This window comes from Oncorhynchus tshawytscha, linkage group LG21, assembly GCF_018296145.1.
Source record: "Oncorhynchus tshawytscha isolate Ot180627B linkage group LG21, Otsh_v2.0, whole genome shotgun sequence".
Classification (NCBI taxonomy): Eukaryota; Metazoa; Chordata; class Actinopteri; order Salmoniformes; family Salmonidae; genus Oncorhynchus; species Oncorhynchus tshawytscha.
The window spans coordinates 20,549,812-20,565,867 of NC_056449.1; the positions used below are offsets into that span (position 1 = coordinate 20,549,812).

Genomic DNA, 16,056 nt, shown 5'->3' on the forward strand with positions numbered 1-16,056 from the left:
CTCTCAGAGTGGGAATTAGGCTGTTTGAGAAAGTTTGAATCCTAAGCAACCAGCATACACGTTGTTGGAAGTATAATATACCAACATAGCTATTGTAGTAGGTCAAAGCTGTGCACTGGGAAACCTTGGTGGAGCTTACTTTTCGGCTTCAGACCAATGCCTACTTCTCACTTAAAATAGTTTTTGTTTTTTATACATGATATTCAGGTATGGTTGTGTGTCTGTGTGTGCATGTGTGTTTGTATATGTACAGGTAACTGACAAAATAATGGAAACACAAGTAAATGAGGGATACAAAGTATATTGAAAGCAGGTGCTTCCACACAGGGTTGGTTTCTGAGTCAATTAACATCCCATCATGCTTAGGGTCATGTATAAAAATGCTGGGCAGGCCATTATTTTGGCCATTATTTTGGCTACCATGGCTATGCCCTCATAGGATGACAATGCCGCCCTCTACAGGGCACAAGTGGTTAATGAATAGTTTGATGAGCATGAAAACGATGTAAACCATATGCCATGGCAGTCTGTCACCAGATCACAACCCAAATTAATTTATGGGAGATTCTGCAGCAGTACCTGAGACAGCGTCTTCCACCACCATCAACAAGACACCGAATTATGGAATTTCTTGTGGAAAAATGGTGTCACATCCCTACAATAGATTTCCAGACACTTGTAGAATCTATGCCAAGGTGCATTGAAGCTGTTCTGGCTCGTGCGGGCCAAACAACCTATTAAGAGACATTATGTTGGTGTTTCCTTTATTTTGGCAGTTACGCGCGCGTGTGTGTGTGTGTGTGTGTGTGTGTGTGTGTGTGTGTGTGTGTGTGTGTGTGTGTGTGTGTGGTGGATAAGGGGTTGCATATGAGAGGGAATTGAAACCTCTTGTTATTAGATGACACATTGGATATCAGCTTTTTCCGTGAGAGAGAGAGAGAAAAACACAGGAGAGAGTGCATCGTATTGTCGAAGAAGATGATATGATTTCAGAGAACAGAAATGCTTTTACACAATCTAACAGCAATTTGGAAAGGGCTTGAACACAAACACAATCATTCTGCACAAAAACTATAATAAAGAAAAGAAAATGACAGTATATGAAGTATGCAGAAGGTATACTGTACCTAATGTGAATTTTGACAACACTTACGTGTTTGAAGTCGTGGACCTCGAGCACCTCATCACTGCCGTTCCCCATCCTGAAGATCTCAATGCGGTGGGCGGGGTCAATCTCCATGATACTGTCTGTCTCCATACCGTCCAGCATGGCCTTGTAATGTTGGTCGTAAACCTGGAGACACAGGACCAATCAGAAACGTCTTCAGCCTGAGTGACAGGTCATTTAACCAATAGGACATGAGGGTAGGGCAACTCAACTCAGTAGCTCTAAACCAATAGCCTTTCAATAAGCTTACTATACTGCCAATAGCGCTAGGTGTGGCAGGTATCCTAGTGGTTAGAGAGGTGTGACAGCAATCGGAGGGTTGCTAGGTCAAATCCTGGGTCTTGCGGGAAATGAGCTGGTGACCGGAGGGTTGCTGGTATCAAATCCTAGATGTCATTGACTCTTGGACAAGGCACCTAAGCCCCCCAACAACTTCTCCATGGGCACCCAGTGTGGCAGCTCCCCGCTCCAACCAGTATGTGTGTCTTTCAGAGGGGTTTGGATAAATCAGAAGTCCAATTTTGTTTGTACCTTGTGTATATTTGACAAATTAAGTGATCTTAATCCTTAATGTATGGCCTTTCAATAGGCTTCATATACAGTCTACATATACAGTCCACTTGATGCAATCACATTGATCTAGCTATGTCATATACTTCAAAGCATCATGTCCAAATTTGACCCATGCAACCAATACACCACCCCAGTGGCTTCTTGCCTGCTGACATTTGTAAAGTGAGAAAGTATTCAAAATCAGAGATAATACTAAGTCATTGTTCATACATTTCTATTGACAAACTGCAAGCACATTTGTACATCCATAGAGGCTGCGTAAGTACCCTTCGAGTTTTTATGTCGAATAAATGCCACTTCGAAAATGTGGCTCGGATAGTTGTTTGTTTTTCTTGGCCATACCTTAAAGCACTTGATTATGTATTGTTCTTGGGCACGCCGGGGCGGCTGTTAAAATTCCCTGTCTACAAAAATGATTCATGCCTACGAGATGAAAACTACGCTATTAATATGTATGTGGAGTGTGGTGTTATGATGAGAAATATATTGCTGAGTTCATCTTCATTTGTTGGGGTGATGAATCAAAGCGCCCCATACTGTACCAATGAGAGAGTTGATTAATGGATACAGGTAGGCGGCCAATGAAATCCATCAAGATTAATTTTCCCAATCAACGCATCGGGGCCACTGATTGTTAAGGGATCTAACACAGAAATAACCCAAGCCCTGTGACAAATGTAGTTTCTTTCTAGTGTTTATGACTATAATGTCCATGCATGATTCTCCTAGGTTGGTTTAGTGACTCTAGTACCACTAGTTAAAGCTCTATAGCGTGGCAATACCATTCAGAAAGAGGTTAGATAAGCATTCGATTACACTCTTCATACATCTGCTCAACATGTTGCTCACCTACTCACTACCACACACTCCTTATGACATTTAAATGACCTGCACCACATATTACCATCAAGCTCATCAATAAGGTAGCAATAATGATTGAATGGGATATAATTCTTAACAGAAAATCACAGCAAGTATGGCTCTGGAATATAAATAGCCATTAACATGGGTCTCAATGGCCTTGGCTCAGAAAGGAACCTGAACTTTAAAATCTTAAGACGTAGCCAAATGAAGATGGACCTGATATTCGAGTGTCAGTCGAGCAGTTATGTGAAATGTAGAGCCATTAAACAGTCTGGGATCCCTCGCGGTGGATTAAAGTTCCATTGAAGCCTTTTCTTCTATATTAGCATAAAGGTGGAAAGGACTTATTGATTTATACTAAAACAGTTTATCATATTTTCTGTAGGCAGTGATCAATTTGATTAAACTCCAGTGGTGAGATTCTCCTCATCACATCATGTTTAAAAGGATTGCAATGTATATCATGAATGAACTGTTTGAATTGACTTGCTTAATGTTTTAAATTGGTGTATAATGTTGCTATCGTTTTTGTTTAGAAAATGGGAATGGATGGCTTCTGTGGATCCTTGGGTTTGTGGCTGGAAAGTTTTCCGACCACTTGACCTTTTCCATATTTGTTACGTTACAGCCTTATTCTAAAACAGATTAAATAAATGTTTTTTCTCATCAATCTACACGCAATACCCCATAATGACAAAGCAAAAACAGGTCTTTATACATCTTAGAAAATGTATTACAAATAAAAAACAGAAATACCTTATTTACATAAGTATTCATACCCTTTGCTATGAGACTCTAAATTTAGCTCAGGTGCTTCCTGTTTCCATTGATCACCCTTGAAATGTTTCTACAACTTGATTGGAGTCCAACTGTGGTAAATTCAATTGATTGGACATGATTTGGAAAGACACACACCTGTCTATATAAGGGTCACAGTTGACAGAGCATATCAGAGCAAAAACCAAGCCAGGAGGTCAAAGGAATTGTCTGTAGAGCTCCGAGACACGATTGTGTCAAGGCAAAGATCTGGGTAAGGTTACCAAAGAAATTCTGCAGCATTGAAGGTCCCCAAGAACACAGAGGCCTCCATCATTCTTACATTGAAGATGTTTGGAACCACAAAGACTCCTCCAAGAACTGAAGAATCGGAGGAGAAAGGCCTTGGTCAGGGAGGAGACCAAGAACCTGATGATCACTCTGACTGAGTTCCAGATTTCCTCTGTGGAGATGGGATAACTTTCCAGAAGGACAACCATCTCCGCAACACTCCACCAATCAGGCCTTTATGGTAGAGCAACCAGATGAAAGCCACTCCTCAGTAAAAGGCACAGAACAGCCCCCCTGGAGTTTGCCAAAAGGCCCCTAAAGGATTTAGACCATGAGAAACCAAGATTGAACTCTTTGGCCTGAATGCCAAGTGTCACATCTGGAAGAAACCTGACACCATCCCTATGGAGAAACATGATGGTGGCAGCATCATGCTTTGGGGATGTTTTTCAGTGGCAGGGACTGGGAGACTAGTCAGGATCAAGAATCTGCAGAGAAGAATGGAAGAAACTCCCCAAATACAGGTGTGTCAACCTTGTAGCATAATACCCAAGAAGACTCAAAGCTGTAATCTCTGCCAAAGGTGCTGAGTAAAAAGTCTGAATACTTACCTAAATGTGATATTTCATTTTTTTTTTAAATATATAAATTAGCAAAAAAATTGAAAAAACAGTTTTGCTTTGTCATTCTGGTGGAAAAAACTATTGAATCAATTTTAGAATAAGGCAGTAACGTAACAAAATGTGGGAAAAGTCAAGGGGTCTGAATACTTTCAGAATTCAGTAACTGTCCAGTGAAAATCTCACTTTTGAAAGTTCATATTCTATTCACGCATACCTAATGTTATTGATCTGTCCTATACTCGTATTTTTGTACAAATCAAAAAGTGGAGGAAAAACACTTAAAAAAACACCTCAAACTTGTATCTTAAACAGACCTTTTAAAATCCTTGCTATTTCCTCATTTCCTGTATCACCGCCTGGTATGGCAACTGCACCGCCCTCAACCGTAAGGCTCTCCAGAGGGTAGTGAGGTCTGCACAACGCATCACCGGGGGCAAACTACCTGCCCTCCAGGACACCTACACCACCCGATGCTACAGGAAGGCCATAAAGATCATCAAGGACATCAACCACCCGAGCCACTGCCTGTTCACCCCGCTGTCATCCAGAAGGCGAGGTCAGTACAGGTGCATCAAAGCTGGGACCGAGAGACTGAAAAACAGCTTCTATCTCAAGGCCATCAGACTGTTAAACAGCCACCACTAACATTGAGTGGCTACTGCCAACACACTGTCAATGACACTGACTCTACTCCAGCCACTTTAATCATGGGAATTGATGGGAAATGATGTAAATATATCACTAGCCACTTTAAACAATGCTACCTTATATAATGTTACTTACCCTACATTGTTCATCTCATATGCATACGTTGATACTGTACTCTATATCATCGACTGCATCCTTATGTAATACATGTATCACTAGCCACTTTAACTATGCCACTTGGTTTACATACTTATCTCATATGTATATACTGTACTCGATATCATCTACTGTATCTTGCCTATGCTGCTCTGTACCATCACTCATTCATATATCCTTATGTACATATTCTTTATCCCCTTACACTGTGTATAAGACAGTAGTTTTTTTTGGAATTGTTAGTTAGATTACTTGCTCGTTATTACTGCATTGTTGGAACTAGAAGCACAAGCATTTCGCTACACTCGCATTAACATCTGCTAACCATGTGTATGTGACAAATAAAATTTGATTTGATTTGATTTGATTTAGATGATGATGTCATCCTCCTGAGGACGATGAGCTGGCCAATCAGCCGTCTGATCGCATTAATATTTTTAACACCATTCTAACACAGAAAAGCCGCTTTTTAACATGTTTAATTACCATGTTTTGTAAGGAAAACTATTTTACTCATATTGTAATCAAATATAGGTCATATTTCTGGAAACACTGGACAATTACTTTAAGCTTGTGAATATAACAGCAAAGAGGTTAGAAATATGGCTTTCTTAGAACTAGCATTTTGGTTAATGGACAATATTCATACCTTTGTTTACCACAAATTGTCATATCAAACATGGTTAATTGTAATGGATTTTTTGGGGTGGATTGACTTTGGATAGCACTAATGTTCATCTAATCTTTTCGCAAATCGAATATTTCAATTTCTTATAGCCCATCCTCACCAACATTGAGTCTCTTCACTAGAAACCGAGAGTGTTCTTCAGTTTTAACTTTGCTTCATTGTCTCCTCAGCATTTTTACCAATTACTAAACAGCAAATTCTTCCAGAAGCACATGCTCGGCAACCGAAGCCTGACTGCCTCACAATAGATCTCAGCGTTGCAAGGAATGATAGTGAAAGTTAATTAGCGTTCTGTGCGACTTCACGTAGACGGGGGAGGCCAATGCTGAGGGAGTACATCCTGAGTGCTCCTGAAGCAAATTCATATTGATTTGTACTCGATCGGGCTGGCTATTCAGATATGTCATATAATTACTTTTAAGGTTCCGATTCAATGCGGTTGCATAACATACTCAACATACATGATATATAAGAAATATGACTTATCAAAACAGTGAAGTTAAGTTAAAGGAACAATTTAAAAAGTGTCTGAATTAGTCTCCCCAGTACCAAGGCAGCTAAGAGAATACACTGTATGATAACCTCTCTATGAATGTCACAGTACAAATTATTATGCCTTCCTTACTCCGTACAACCATGCCGACTCTAAATACGTTTTTTTACAGGGTACGAGGGAAAGATCTCCTATTATGGAAAACGATCATCAGTATCTCCCATTCCCCCCAGGAAGGGCTCAGGTTTCCCACATATCCCTATGCCTCTCACCATCATCAGTCGACATACAAAAATCGAAGGTTCAATCAATCAACGTTTTTTTGTCACATGTTTTGTACTTGAGCTATTCCTGTCTATCAATGTTCTGTAAAATGTCATGTTTCATGTTCTGTGTGGACCCCAGGAAGAGGAGTTGCTGCTTTAACAACAGCTACTGGGAATCCTGATAAATATCCATACAGTAGGTGTAAAAGAGTGAAATGCTTACTTGCGCCGCGGGAAATTCGCTTCCAACGCGAACACGACATTGCAAATTGTATGGAAGCATTTCCTGACAATGTCTTGTTTATTTATCCACAGCAAGGCCTTTCTCCGATGTGGTCCTTAACAACCTCTACCCAGATGGTTGCAAACATACTGTAGAGCCACAAAAGGGCCTAGTGAATAAGATACAGCAGGCCCAACTAGCCCACAGGTTGATTGTGTGAATGGGGCTCTATCCATCTGTGGTACCGAAGGACATTGCGTAAAGGTCACAGCGATGCTGTGTGCAAGTGAGTGGGTGTATGAAGGACAGGACTGTTTATGTGTGTGTGTGTGTGTGTGTGTGTGTGTGTGAGCCTCATGGGAGCCTCGGGTACACCGGTGATGGATAGAGGTGGGCAGCAGCTCAGACAGCCATACTGGTCACCAATTACAAGTCAGAGAGAAAGAGCCTGCGGTAGGTCTTGATTGACATAGCCTACATCTTGGTTGCTGTATGAACCTGTCATTGTTATTTTTGTATTGTTATTTTCACACAATTTCGATCTTGTCTCATCGCTGCAACTCCCCAACAGGCTCGGAAGGCGAAGGTAGAGTCATGCGTCCGCCAAAACATGACCTGCTTAACCGCCTGCTTAACCCGGAAGCCAGCCGCACCAATGTGTAGGAGGAAACACCATTCAATTGACGACAGCCTGCAGCCGCCCGGCCCGCCACAAGGAGTCGCTAGAGCGTGATGAGCCAATTATAGCCTCCCTAGCCGAAACTCTCCCCTAACCCGGACGATGCGGGATCAAATCCGGGTCTGTAGCGTTGCTTCTGCCACTGCGAGGCAGTGACTTAGACCACTGCGCCACTCGGGAGGCCCCTCATTGTTTCTAAAGGAAGTTTAGTGGGTGGATGAATAGAAGGACGGGAAATGACATTAGCACCACTGTTACTGTTACAGAAGATGGTCTCCTCGGTAGACAGATCAGTCAGTCTAAACAGCTGCGGAAGGAGGGAGAGGAGAGTCCAGCGTTCAGCCTTGGTTGGTTGCCAGTGAGAAATCGGAATGGAAATTTCCCTAGCTCTCTCTTATAGCTTTTCTCTTTGCTCCTTTTTCACACAGAAGCCCCACCATTGTCTCCTTGTCCTCCAGCATGGTGATTTAGCAGAGCTCCTGACTCTCACCTCACATGGCCAGTCACATGGCCAGTCACATGAGAACTAGTTAAATGTCTCCCCAGGGTTGCACTCGCTCCTCTGCAATGTTGTTTTTTTAGAGTCTAGTTTTTCCCCACTCCAACGGAAATGGACATCTCTGTTAGAGACATTGAAAATAACCGCTTCTACAACCTTCTGCATGTACCAGCACCACCGCTACTCTACTAATCCTCCTCCGCTCTTCAAGAATTAGAGACTGAATTTAATCTACAGCTCTGCTCCTCTCCCATGGGAGTTTCAGAATGTTGAAACAGAAGGTGGGTAGCAACCGCCAGACAAACGAGGAGATGAGAGATGAGGGAAAACAATTCCAGAGAATATCCAGAGGAAGATGTGAAATTAAACAGAGTGAAGAGAGAGGGAGGGAGATAAAGAAGGTGAAACAGGTACCTATGTTAAATGCTGGAAAATGAAGAACCACAAGGGAAATTACTTCAACCATTATAAACTGAACAAAGATATAAATGCAACATGCAACCAGTGGTGGAAAAAGTATCTGTCATACTTGAGTAAAAGTAAAGATACCTTAATAGGAAATGACTCAAGTAAAAGTGAAAGTCACCCAGTACTGCTTGAGTAAAATTCTGAAAGTATTTGTTTTTAAATATACTTAACCATCAAAAGTAAATGTAATTGGTGAAATATACTTAAGTATCAAAAGTAAAAGTATAAATAATTTCAAATTCCCTATATTAAGCAAACCACTTGGCACCATTTCATTTTTTATTTTTTATTTATGGTTAGCCAGGTGTACACTCCAACACTCACTCATCATTTACAAACAAAGCATGTGTGTTTAGTGAGTCCGTCAGATCACAGGCAGCCGGGAGGACCAGGGGTGTTCTCTTGATAAGTGTGTGAATTAGACATTTTTCCTGTCCTGCTAAGCATTTAAAATGCAACGAGTACTTTTGGGTGTCAAGGAAAATGTATAGAGTAAAAAGTATACTATTTTCTTTAGGAATGTAGTGAAGTAAAAGTCGTCAAAAATATAAATATTAAAGTACAGATACCACCCCCCCAAAATTACTTAGGTAGTATTTTAAAGTATTATTACTATTATTACTACTATTATTGTTGGTCACAGATGCTTTAAAAAAAGTGTGCGGCATGGATCAGAAAACCAGTCAGTATCTAGTGTGACCACCATTTGCCTCATGCGGTGCAACATCTCCTTTGTATAGAGGCTGTTGATTGTGGCATGTGGAATGACGTCCACTCCTCTTCAATGGCTGTGAACATGTGTGGACATGAAACATGGGACCAACACTTTATATGTTGCATCTATATTTTTGTTTAGTCTAGATCTTGCAGAGACAGGAGCACAGATGGCATTCACATGTATTGAATGCATGTCGATGTCCACCGAATCAGCTACCGTGGGCGGACAGAAAGCTGAAAATGCAATAATACTTGTGCTCAAAGTGTCCCCACAGGTCATCCATTTGAAATCAGCTCACTAATGCACACTCATTTCAGTACAACAGGTGCTTTCGCTATCTCAGAGAATTATTCTCATAAAGGGTAGACCTACAAATGTCACCAGTCTTTCAAGGAGAGCTTTAGATAACACTACAAAGTAACCGTCTCTCGATAGTACTGCTGTGGGTATAGGGGAGAGAAATAGAGAGGGGGATTATGCTTGTGGACATTGATTACCAGGCCAGTTAGTTCCCAAGGCCTATAAAATATGGATAAATGGAGTGGGGAATGTTCTGGCACTGCCTGCCACCATCCCAAGTCTCCCAGTGTACCCTTTGGTGATGTCAGCTGACGACAGGCAGCAACATTCTGGACAGGTGCCAACTTGGAAAATAGCAGTGGTGGTCAGTTGCTACTAATAGATCATCAGCTTAGCACGGTGCACAGGAAAAGGAGCCTTTCGGAGGCTGTGCGGTATCAATCTCACTGACGGGAGCGTTGACAGCAAGCAGAGAAAACACAACACAGGAGGGATGTAAATGGATGGTTACATATTGCCCGTGTCAACCGAGCAGAGGCGATAGAGAGATATTAAGCATATTTTGTTTCTTGATTGTTGTAATTTGTGCAATAGTTTGAGATATCAACAACTTTTGCAAACCAGAAGAAATGTCTTATCACAGGTGCGTAGGAGAATCAAAAACTGAAGAGGAATGGATGAAGGGACTCCTACACACTGTGTACTAACCATTTATTAGAACAACAATTTGCTCACAACTGGCACAACTTTTACAGAATCATTTTTTCTATTCCTGTTTGGTGTTTCTATTCACACACATCTTTTTGATATACTCATTGTTGAAATAGTCATTATGTCTTTGGACTTTGTTTATTTACCTATTCTGTTGCAGCTAATCTTTGGATATTAACGTGTGTCCTTTTATTAAAGAAATGTTGCTTGAAGAATAAATACAATGTTTGGTAGATCACTAGAAATAGTGGAAATGGCACTATTTGTTCTTGATTTAAGTTAGGTTTTCAAAGTTTGTCAGTTCAACATTAGACCAAGAACAAACAGTGCCATTTCCACTCTTTCTAATGATCTACCAAACATATTTATTCTTCAAGGGAGATTTTTAAAAATCGGCCAACATTTCTGTAATGAAAGGACACAAAATCAGGAGCAGCATCTAAATATTCGAAAATATAACGACTTGAGATCCATTGTACATCCACTATTCTCTCTGTGGTTTTCCAGATTGCTGTGGTACATATGGGGATGCGGTGGTACATATGGAGATGCGGTGGTACATCTAGGGGTACAGTGGTACATCTAGGGATGTGGTGGTACATCCAGGGACACGGTGGTACATCTAGGTGTGCTGTGGTACATCTAGGGGCGTGATGGTACATCTAGGGGCGCGGTGACACACCTAGAGGCATGGTGGTACATATATGGGCGCAGTGGTACATCTAGTTGCACGGTGGTACATTGAGGGCCGTGGTGGTACATATAGAGGCACGGTGGCACATCTAGGGGAGCAGTGGCACATCTAGGGGAGCGGATGTACATCTAGGGGAGCGGTGGTATATCTAGGGATGTGGTGGTACATATAGAGGCACGGTGGCACATCTAGGGGAGTAGTGGTACATCTAGGGGAGCGGTGGTACATCTAGGGACGAGGTGGTACATCTAGGGGAGCTGTGGTACATCTAGGGGAGCGGTGGTACCTCTAGGGGCGAGGTGGTACATCTAGGGGCGAGGTGGTACACCCAGGGGAGTGGTGGTACATCTAGGGGAGCCGTGGTATATATAGAGGCACGGTGGTACATCTAGGGGAGTGGTGGTACACCTGGGGGAGTGGTGGTACATCTGGGACCGAGATGGTACATATAGGGTGTGGTGGTACATATAGAGGCGCGGTGGTACATCTAGGGGAGCGGTGGTACATCTAGGGGAGTGGTGGTACATCTGGAGGTGAGGTGGTACATATAGGGAAGCGGTGGTACACATAGGGGAGCGGTGGTACATCTAGGGGAGTGGCGGTACATCTAGGGGCAAGGTGGTACATATAGGGGTGCGGTGGTACCTATATGGATGTGGTAGTACATCTAGAGGCATTGTGGTACATATAGGGAGGTGGCGGTACATCTAGGGGCGCTGTGGTACATACAGGGATGTGGTAGTACATATAGGGATGCGCTGGTGCATATAGGCATGTGGTGGTACATGTAGGGACGCGGTGGTACATACAGGGATGCTAACAGAAGAAAGGTCGTACTTTAGTATGTGCCTCTGTAGGTTGATGGAAATCCCCCTCGACTGAGGATGAGGGGCCACCATTATATAGTTGTGTATAATTATGTGTAGAAATAAGAATAAATCACAGTTATCAACTGATTATTATGTGAATAAAGGCAACAGGCCCTGTGTATCTCTGGAGGATCTAGCCAAGGTAGCAAGCCTTAAATCACCTCTCAGTATGACAATAATGAACATGTGTCTAACTTGCACTGTTATGCACTTATTGAGAGGCTAGATACAAAGAACAAATCCTGGCAATTAATATTCTTGCATTCATTTATTGAGTCATTGCCTGTAGTCTACGGTACATGGTGGAGGAACATATTGCCTGGCTGTAGTCTATTGTACATGGTGGAGGAACATATTGTCTGGCTGTAATCCACTGTATATGGTGGAGGAACACATTGTATGTAATCCACTGTACGTGGTGGAGGAACATATTGTCTGGATGTAGTCTACTGTACATGGTGGAGGAATATTTTGTCTGGCTGTAATCCACTGTACATGGCAGAGGAACATATTGTCTGGCTGTAATCCACTGTACATTGTGGAGATACATATTGTCTGGCTGAAGTCTACTGTACATGGTGGAGGAACATATTGTCTGGCTGTAATCTACTGTACATGGTGGAGGAACATATTGTCTGGCTGTAGTCTACTGTACATGGTGGAGGAACGTATTGTCTGGCTGTAGTCTACTGTACATGGTGGAGGAACATATTGTCTGGCTGTAATCTACTGTACATGGTGGAGGAACATATTGCCTGGCTGTAATCTACTGTACGTGGTGGAGGAACATATTGTCTGGCTGAAGTCTACTGTACATGGTGGAGGAACATATTGTCTGGCTGAAGTCTACTGTACATGGTGGAGGAACATATTGTCTGGCTGTAGTCTACTGTACATGGTGGAGGAACGTATTGTCTGGCTGTAGTCTACTGTACATGGTGGAGGAACATATTGTCTGGCTGTAGTCTACTGTACATGGTGGAGGAACATATTGTCTGGATGTAGTCTACTGTACATGGTGGAGGAACATATTGTCTGGCTGAAGCGTACTGTACATGGTGGAGGAACATATTGTCTGGCTGTAGTCTACTGTACATGGTGGAGGAACGTATTGTCTGGCTGTAGTCTACTGTACATGGTGGAGGAACATATTGTCTGGCTGTAGGCTACTGTACATGGTGGAGGAACATATTGTCTGGCTGTATTCTACTGTACATGGTGGAGGAACATATTGTCTGGCTGTAGTCTACTGTACATGGTGGAGGAACATATTGTCTGGCTGTAGGCTACTGTACATGGTGCAGGAACATATTGCCTGGCTGTAGTCTACTGTACATGGTGGAGGAACATATTGTCTGGCTGTAGGCTACTGTACATGGTGGAGGAACATATTGTCTGGCTGTATTCTACTGTACATGGTGGAGGAACATATTGTCTGGCTGTAGTCTACTGTACATGGTGGAGGAACATATTGTCTGGCTGTAATCCACTGTACATGGCAGAGGAACATATTGTCTGGCTGTAATCCACTGTACATTGTGGAGGAACATATTGCCTGTAATCCACTGTACATAGTGAAGGAACATATTGTCTGGCTGTAGCCTACTGTACATGGTGGAGGAACATATTGCCTGTAATCCACTGTACATGGTGGAGGAACATATTGCCTGTAATCCACTGTACATGGTGGAGGAACATATTGTCTGTCTGAAGTCTACTGTACATGGTGGAGGAACATATTGTCTGGCTGTAGTCTACTGTACATGGTGGAGGAACATATTGTCTGGATGTAGTCTACTGGATATGGTGGAGGAACATATTGTCTGGCTGAAGTCTACTGTACATGGTGGAGGAACATATTGTCAGGCTGTAATCCACTGTACATGGCAGAGGAGCATATTGTCTGGCTGTAATCCGCTGTACATTGTGGAGGAACATATTGTCTGGCTGTAATCCACTGTATATGGTGGAGGAACATATTGCCTGTAATCCACTGTACATGGTGAAGGAACATATTGTCTGGCTGTATTCTACTGTACATGGTGGAGGAACATATTGTCTGGCTGTAGCCTACTGTACATGGTGGAGGAACATATTGCCTGTAATCCACTGTACATGGTGGAGGAACATATTGTCTGGATGTAATCCGCTGTAGATGGTGGAGGAACATATTGCCTGTAATCCACTGTACACGGTGGAGGAACATATTTCTGGCTGTAGTCTACTGTACATGGTGCAGGAACATATTGCCTGGCTGTAGTCTACTGTACATGGTGGAGGAACATATTGTCTGGCTGTAGGCTACTGTACATGGCGGAGGAACATATTGTCTGGCTGTAATCCACTGTATATGGTGGAGGAACATATTGCCTGTAATCCACTGTACATGGTGAAGGAACATATTGTCTGGCTGTATTCTACTGTACATGGTGGAGGAACATATTGTCTGGCTGTAGCCTAATGTACATGGTGGAGGAACATATTGCCTGTAATCCACTGTACATGGTGGAGGAACATATTGTCTGGCTGTAATCCACTGTACATGGTGAAGGAACATATTGCATGGCTGTATTCTACTGTACATGGTGGAGGAACATATTGTCTGGCTGTAGTCTACTGTACATGGTGGAGGAACATATTGTCTGGCTGTATTCTACTGTACATGGTGGAGGAACATATTGTATGTAATCCAATGTACATGGTGGAGGAACATATTGCTTGTAATCCTCTGTACATGGTGGAGGAACATATTGTCTGGCTGTAGTCTACTGTACATGGTGGAGGAACATATTGCCTGGCTGTAGTCTACTGTACATGGTGGAGGAACATATTGTCTGTCTGTAATCCACTGTACATTGTGGTGGAACATATTGCCTGACTGTAGTCTACAGTACATGGTGGAGGAACAAATTGCCTGGCTGTAGTCTACTGTACATGGTGGAGGAACATATTGTCTGGCTGTAGTCTACTGTACATGGTGCAGGAACATATTGTCTGGCTGTAATCCACTGTATATGGTGGAGGAACATATTGCCTGTAATCCACTGTACATGGTGAGGAACATATTGTCTGGCTGTAGCCTACTGTACATGGTGGAGGAACATATTGCCTGTAATCCACTGTACATGGTGAAGGAACATATTGTCTGGCTGTATTCTACTGTACATGGTGGAGGAACATATTGTCTGGCTGTAGTCTACTGTACATGGTGGAGGAACATATTGTCTGGCTGTAGTCTACTGTACATGGTGGAGGAACATATTGTCTGGCTGTAATCCACTGTACATGGTGGAGGAACATATTGTCTGTCTGTAATCCACTGTACATTGTGGTGGAACATATTGCCTGACTGTAGTCTACAGTACATGGTGGAGGAACAAATTGCCTGGCTGTAGTCTACTGTACATGGTGGAGGAACATATTGTCTGGCTGTAGTCTACTGTACATGGTGCAGGAACATATTGTCTGGCTGTAATCCACTGTATATGGTGGAGGAACATATTGCCTGTAATCCACTGTACATGGTGAAGGAACATATTGTCTGGCTGTAGCCTACTGTACATGGTGGAGGAACATATTGCCTGTAATCCACTGTACATGGTGGAGGAACATATTGCCTGTAATCCACTGTACAGGGTGGAGGAACATATTGTCTGGCTGAAGTCTACTGTACATGGTGGAGGAACATATTGTCTGGCTGTAGTCTACTGTACATGGTGGAGGAACATATTGTCTGGATGTAGTCTACTGAACATGGTGGAGGAACATATTGTCCGGCTGAAGTCTACTGTACATGGTGGAGGAACATATTGTCTGGCTGTAGTCTACTGTACATGGTGGAGGAACATATTGTCTGGCTGTAGTCTACTGTACATGGTGGAGGAACATATTGTCTGGCTGTAATCCGCTGTACATTGTGGAGGAACATATTGTCTGGCTGTAATCCACTGTATATGGTGGAGGAACATATTGCCTGTAATCCACTGTACATGTTGAAGGAACATATTGTCTGGCTGTATTCTACTGTACATGGTGGAGGAACATATTGTCTGGCTGTAGTCTACTGTACATGGTGGAGGAACATATTGTCTGGCTGTATTCTACTGTACATGGTGGAGGAACATATTGTCTGGCTGTAGTCTACTGTACATGGTGGAGGAACATATTGTCTGGCTGGTCTACTGTACATGGTGGAGGAACATATTGTCTGGCTGTAATCCACTGTACATGGTGGAGGAACATATTGCCTGTAATCCACTGTACATGGTGGAGGAACATATTGTCTGGATGTAATCCGCTGTAGATGGTGGAGGAACATATTGCCTGTAATCCACTGCGGTGGAGGAACATATTTCTGGCTGTAATCCAC

General features: G+C 42.7%; 1 protein-coding gene across 1 annotated transcript in view; it reads right to left on the reverse strand.

Annotated features, from left to right (window-relative positions):
* tnmd (tenomodulin) overlaps window positions 1-16,056 on the reverse strand; it is a 92,242-nt gene that overhangs the window by 35,229 nt on the left and 40,957 nt on the right. Inside the window, exon 3 of the mRNA XM_042303206.1 lies at window positions 1,154-1,294. Within this exon, the coding sequence (XP_042159140.1) occupies window positions 1,154-1,294 (141 nt within the window). The remainder of the gene's footprint in view (window positions 1-1,153; window positions 1,295-16,056) is intronic.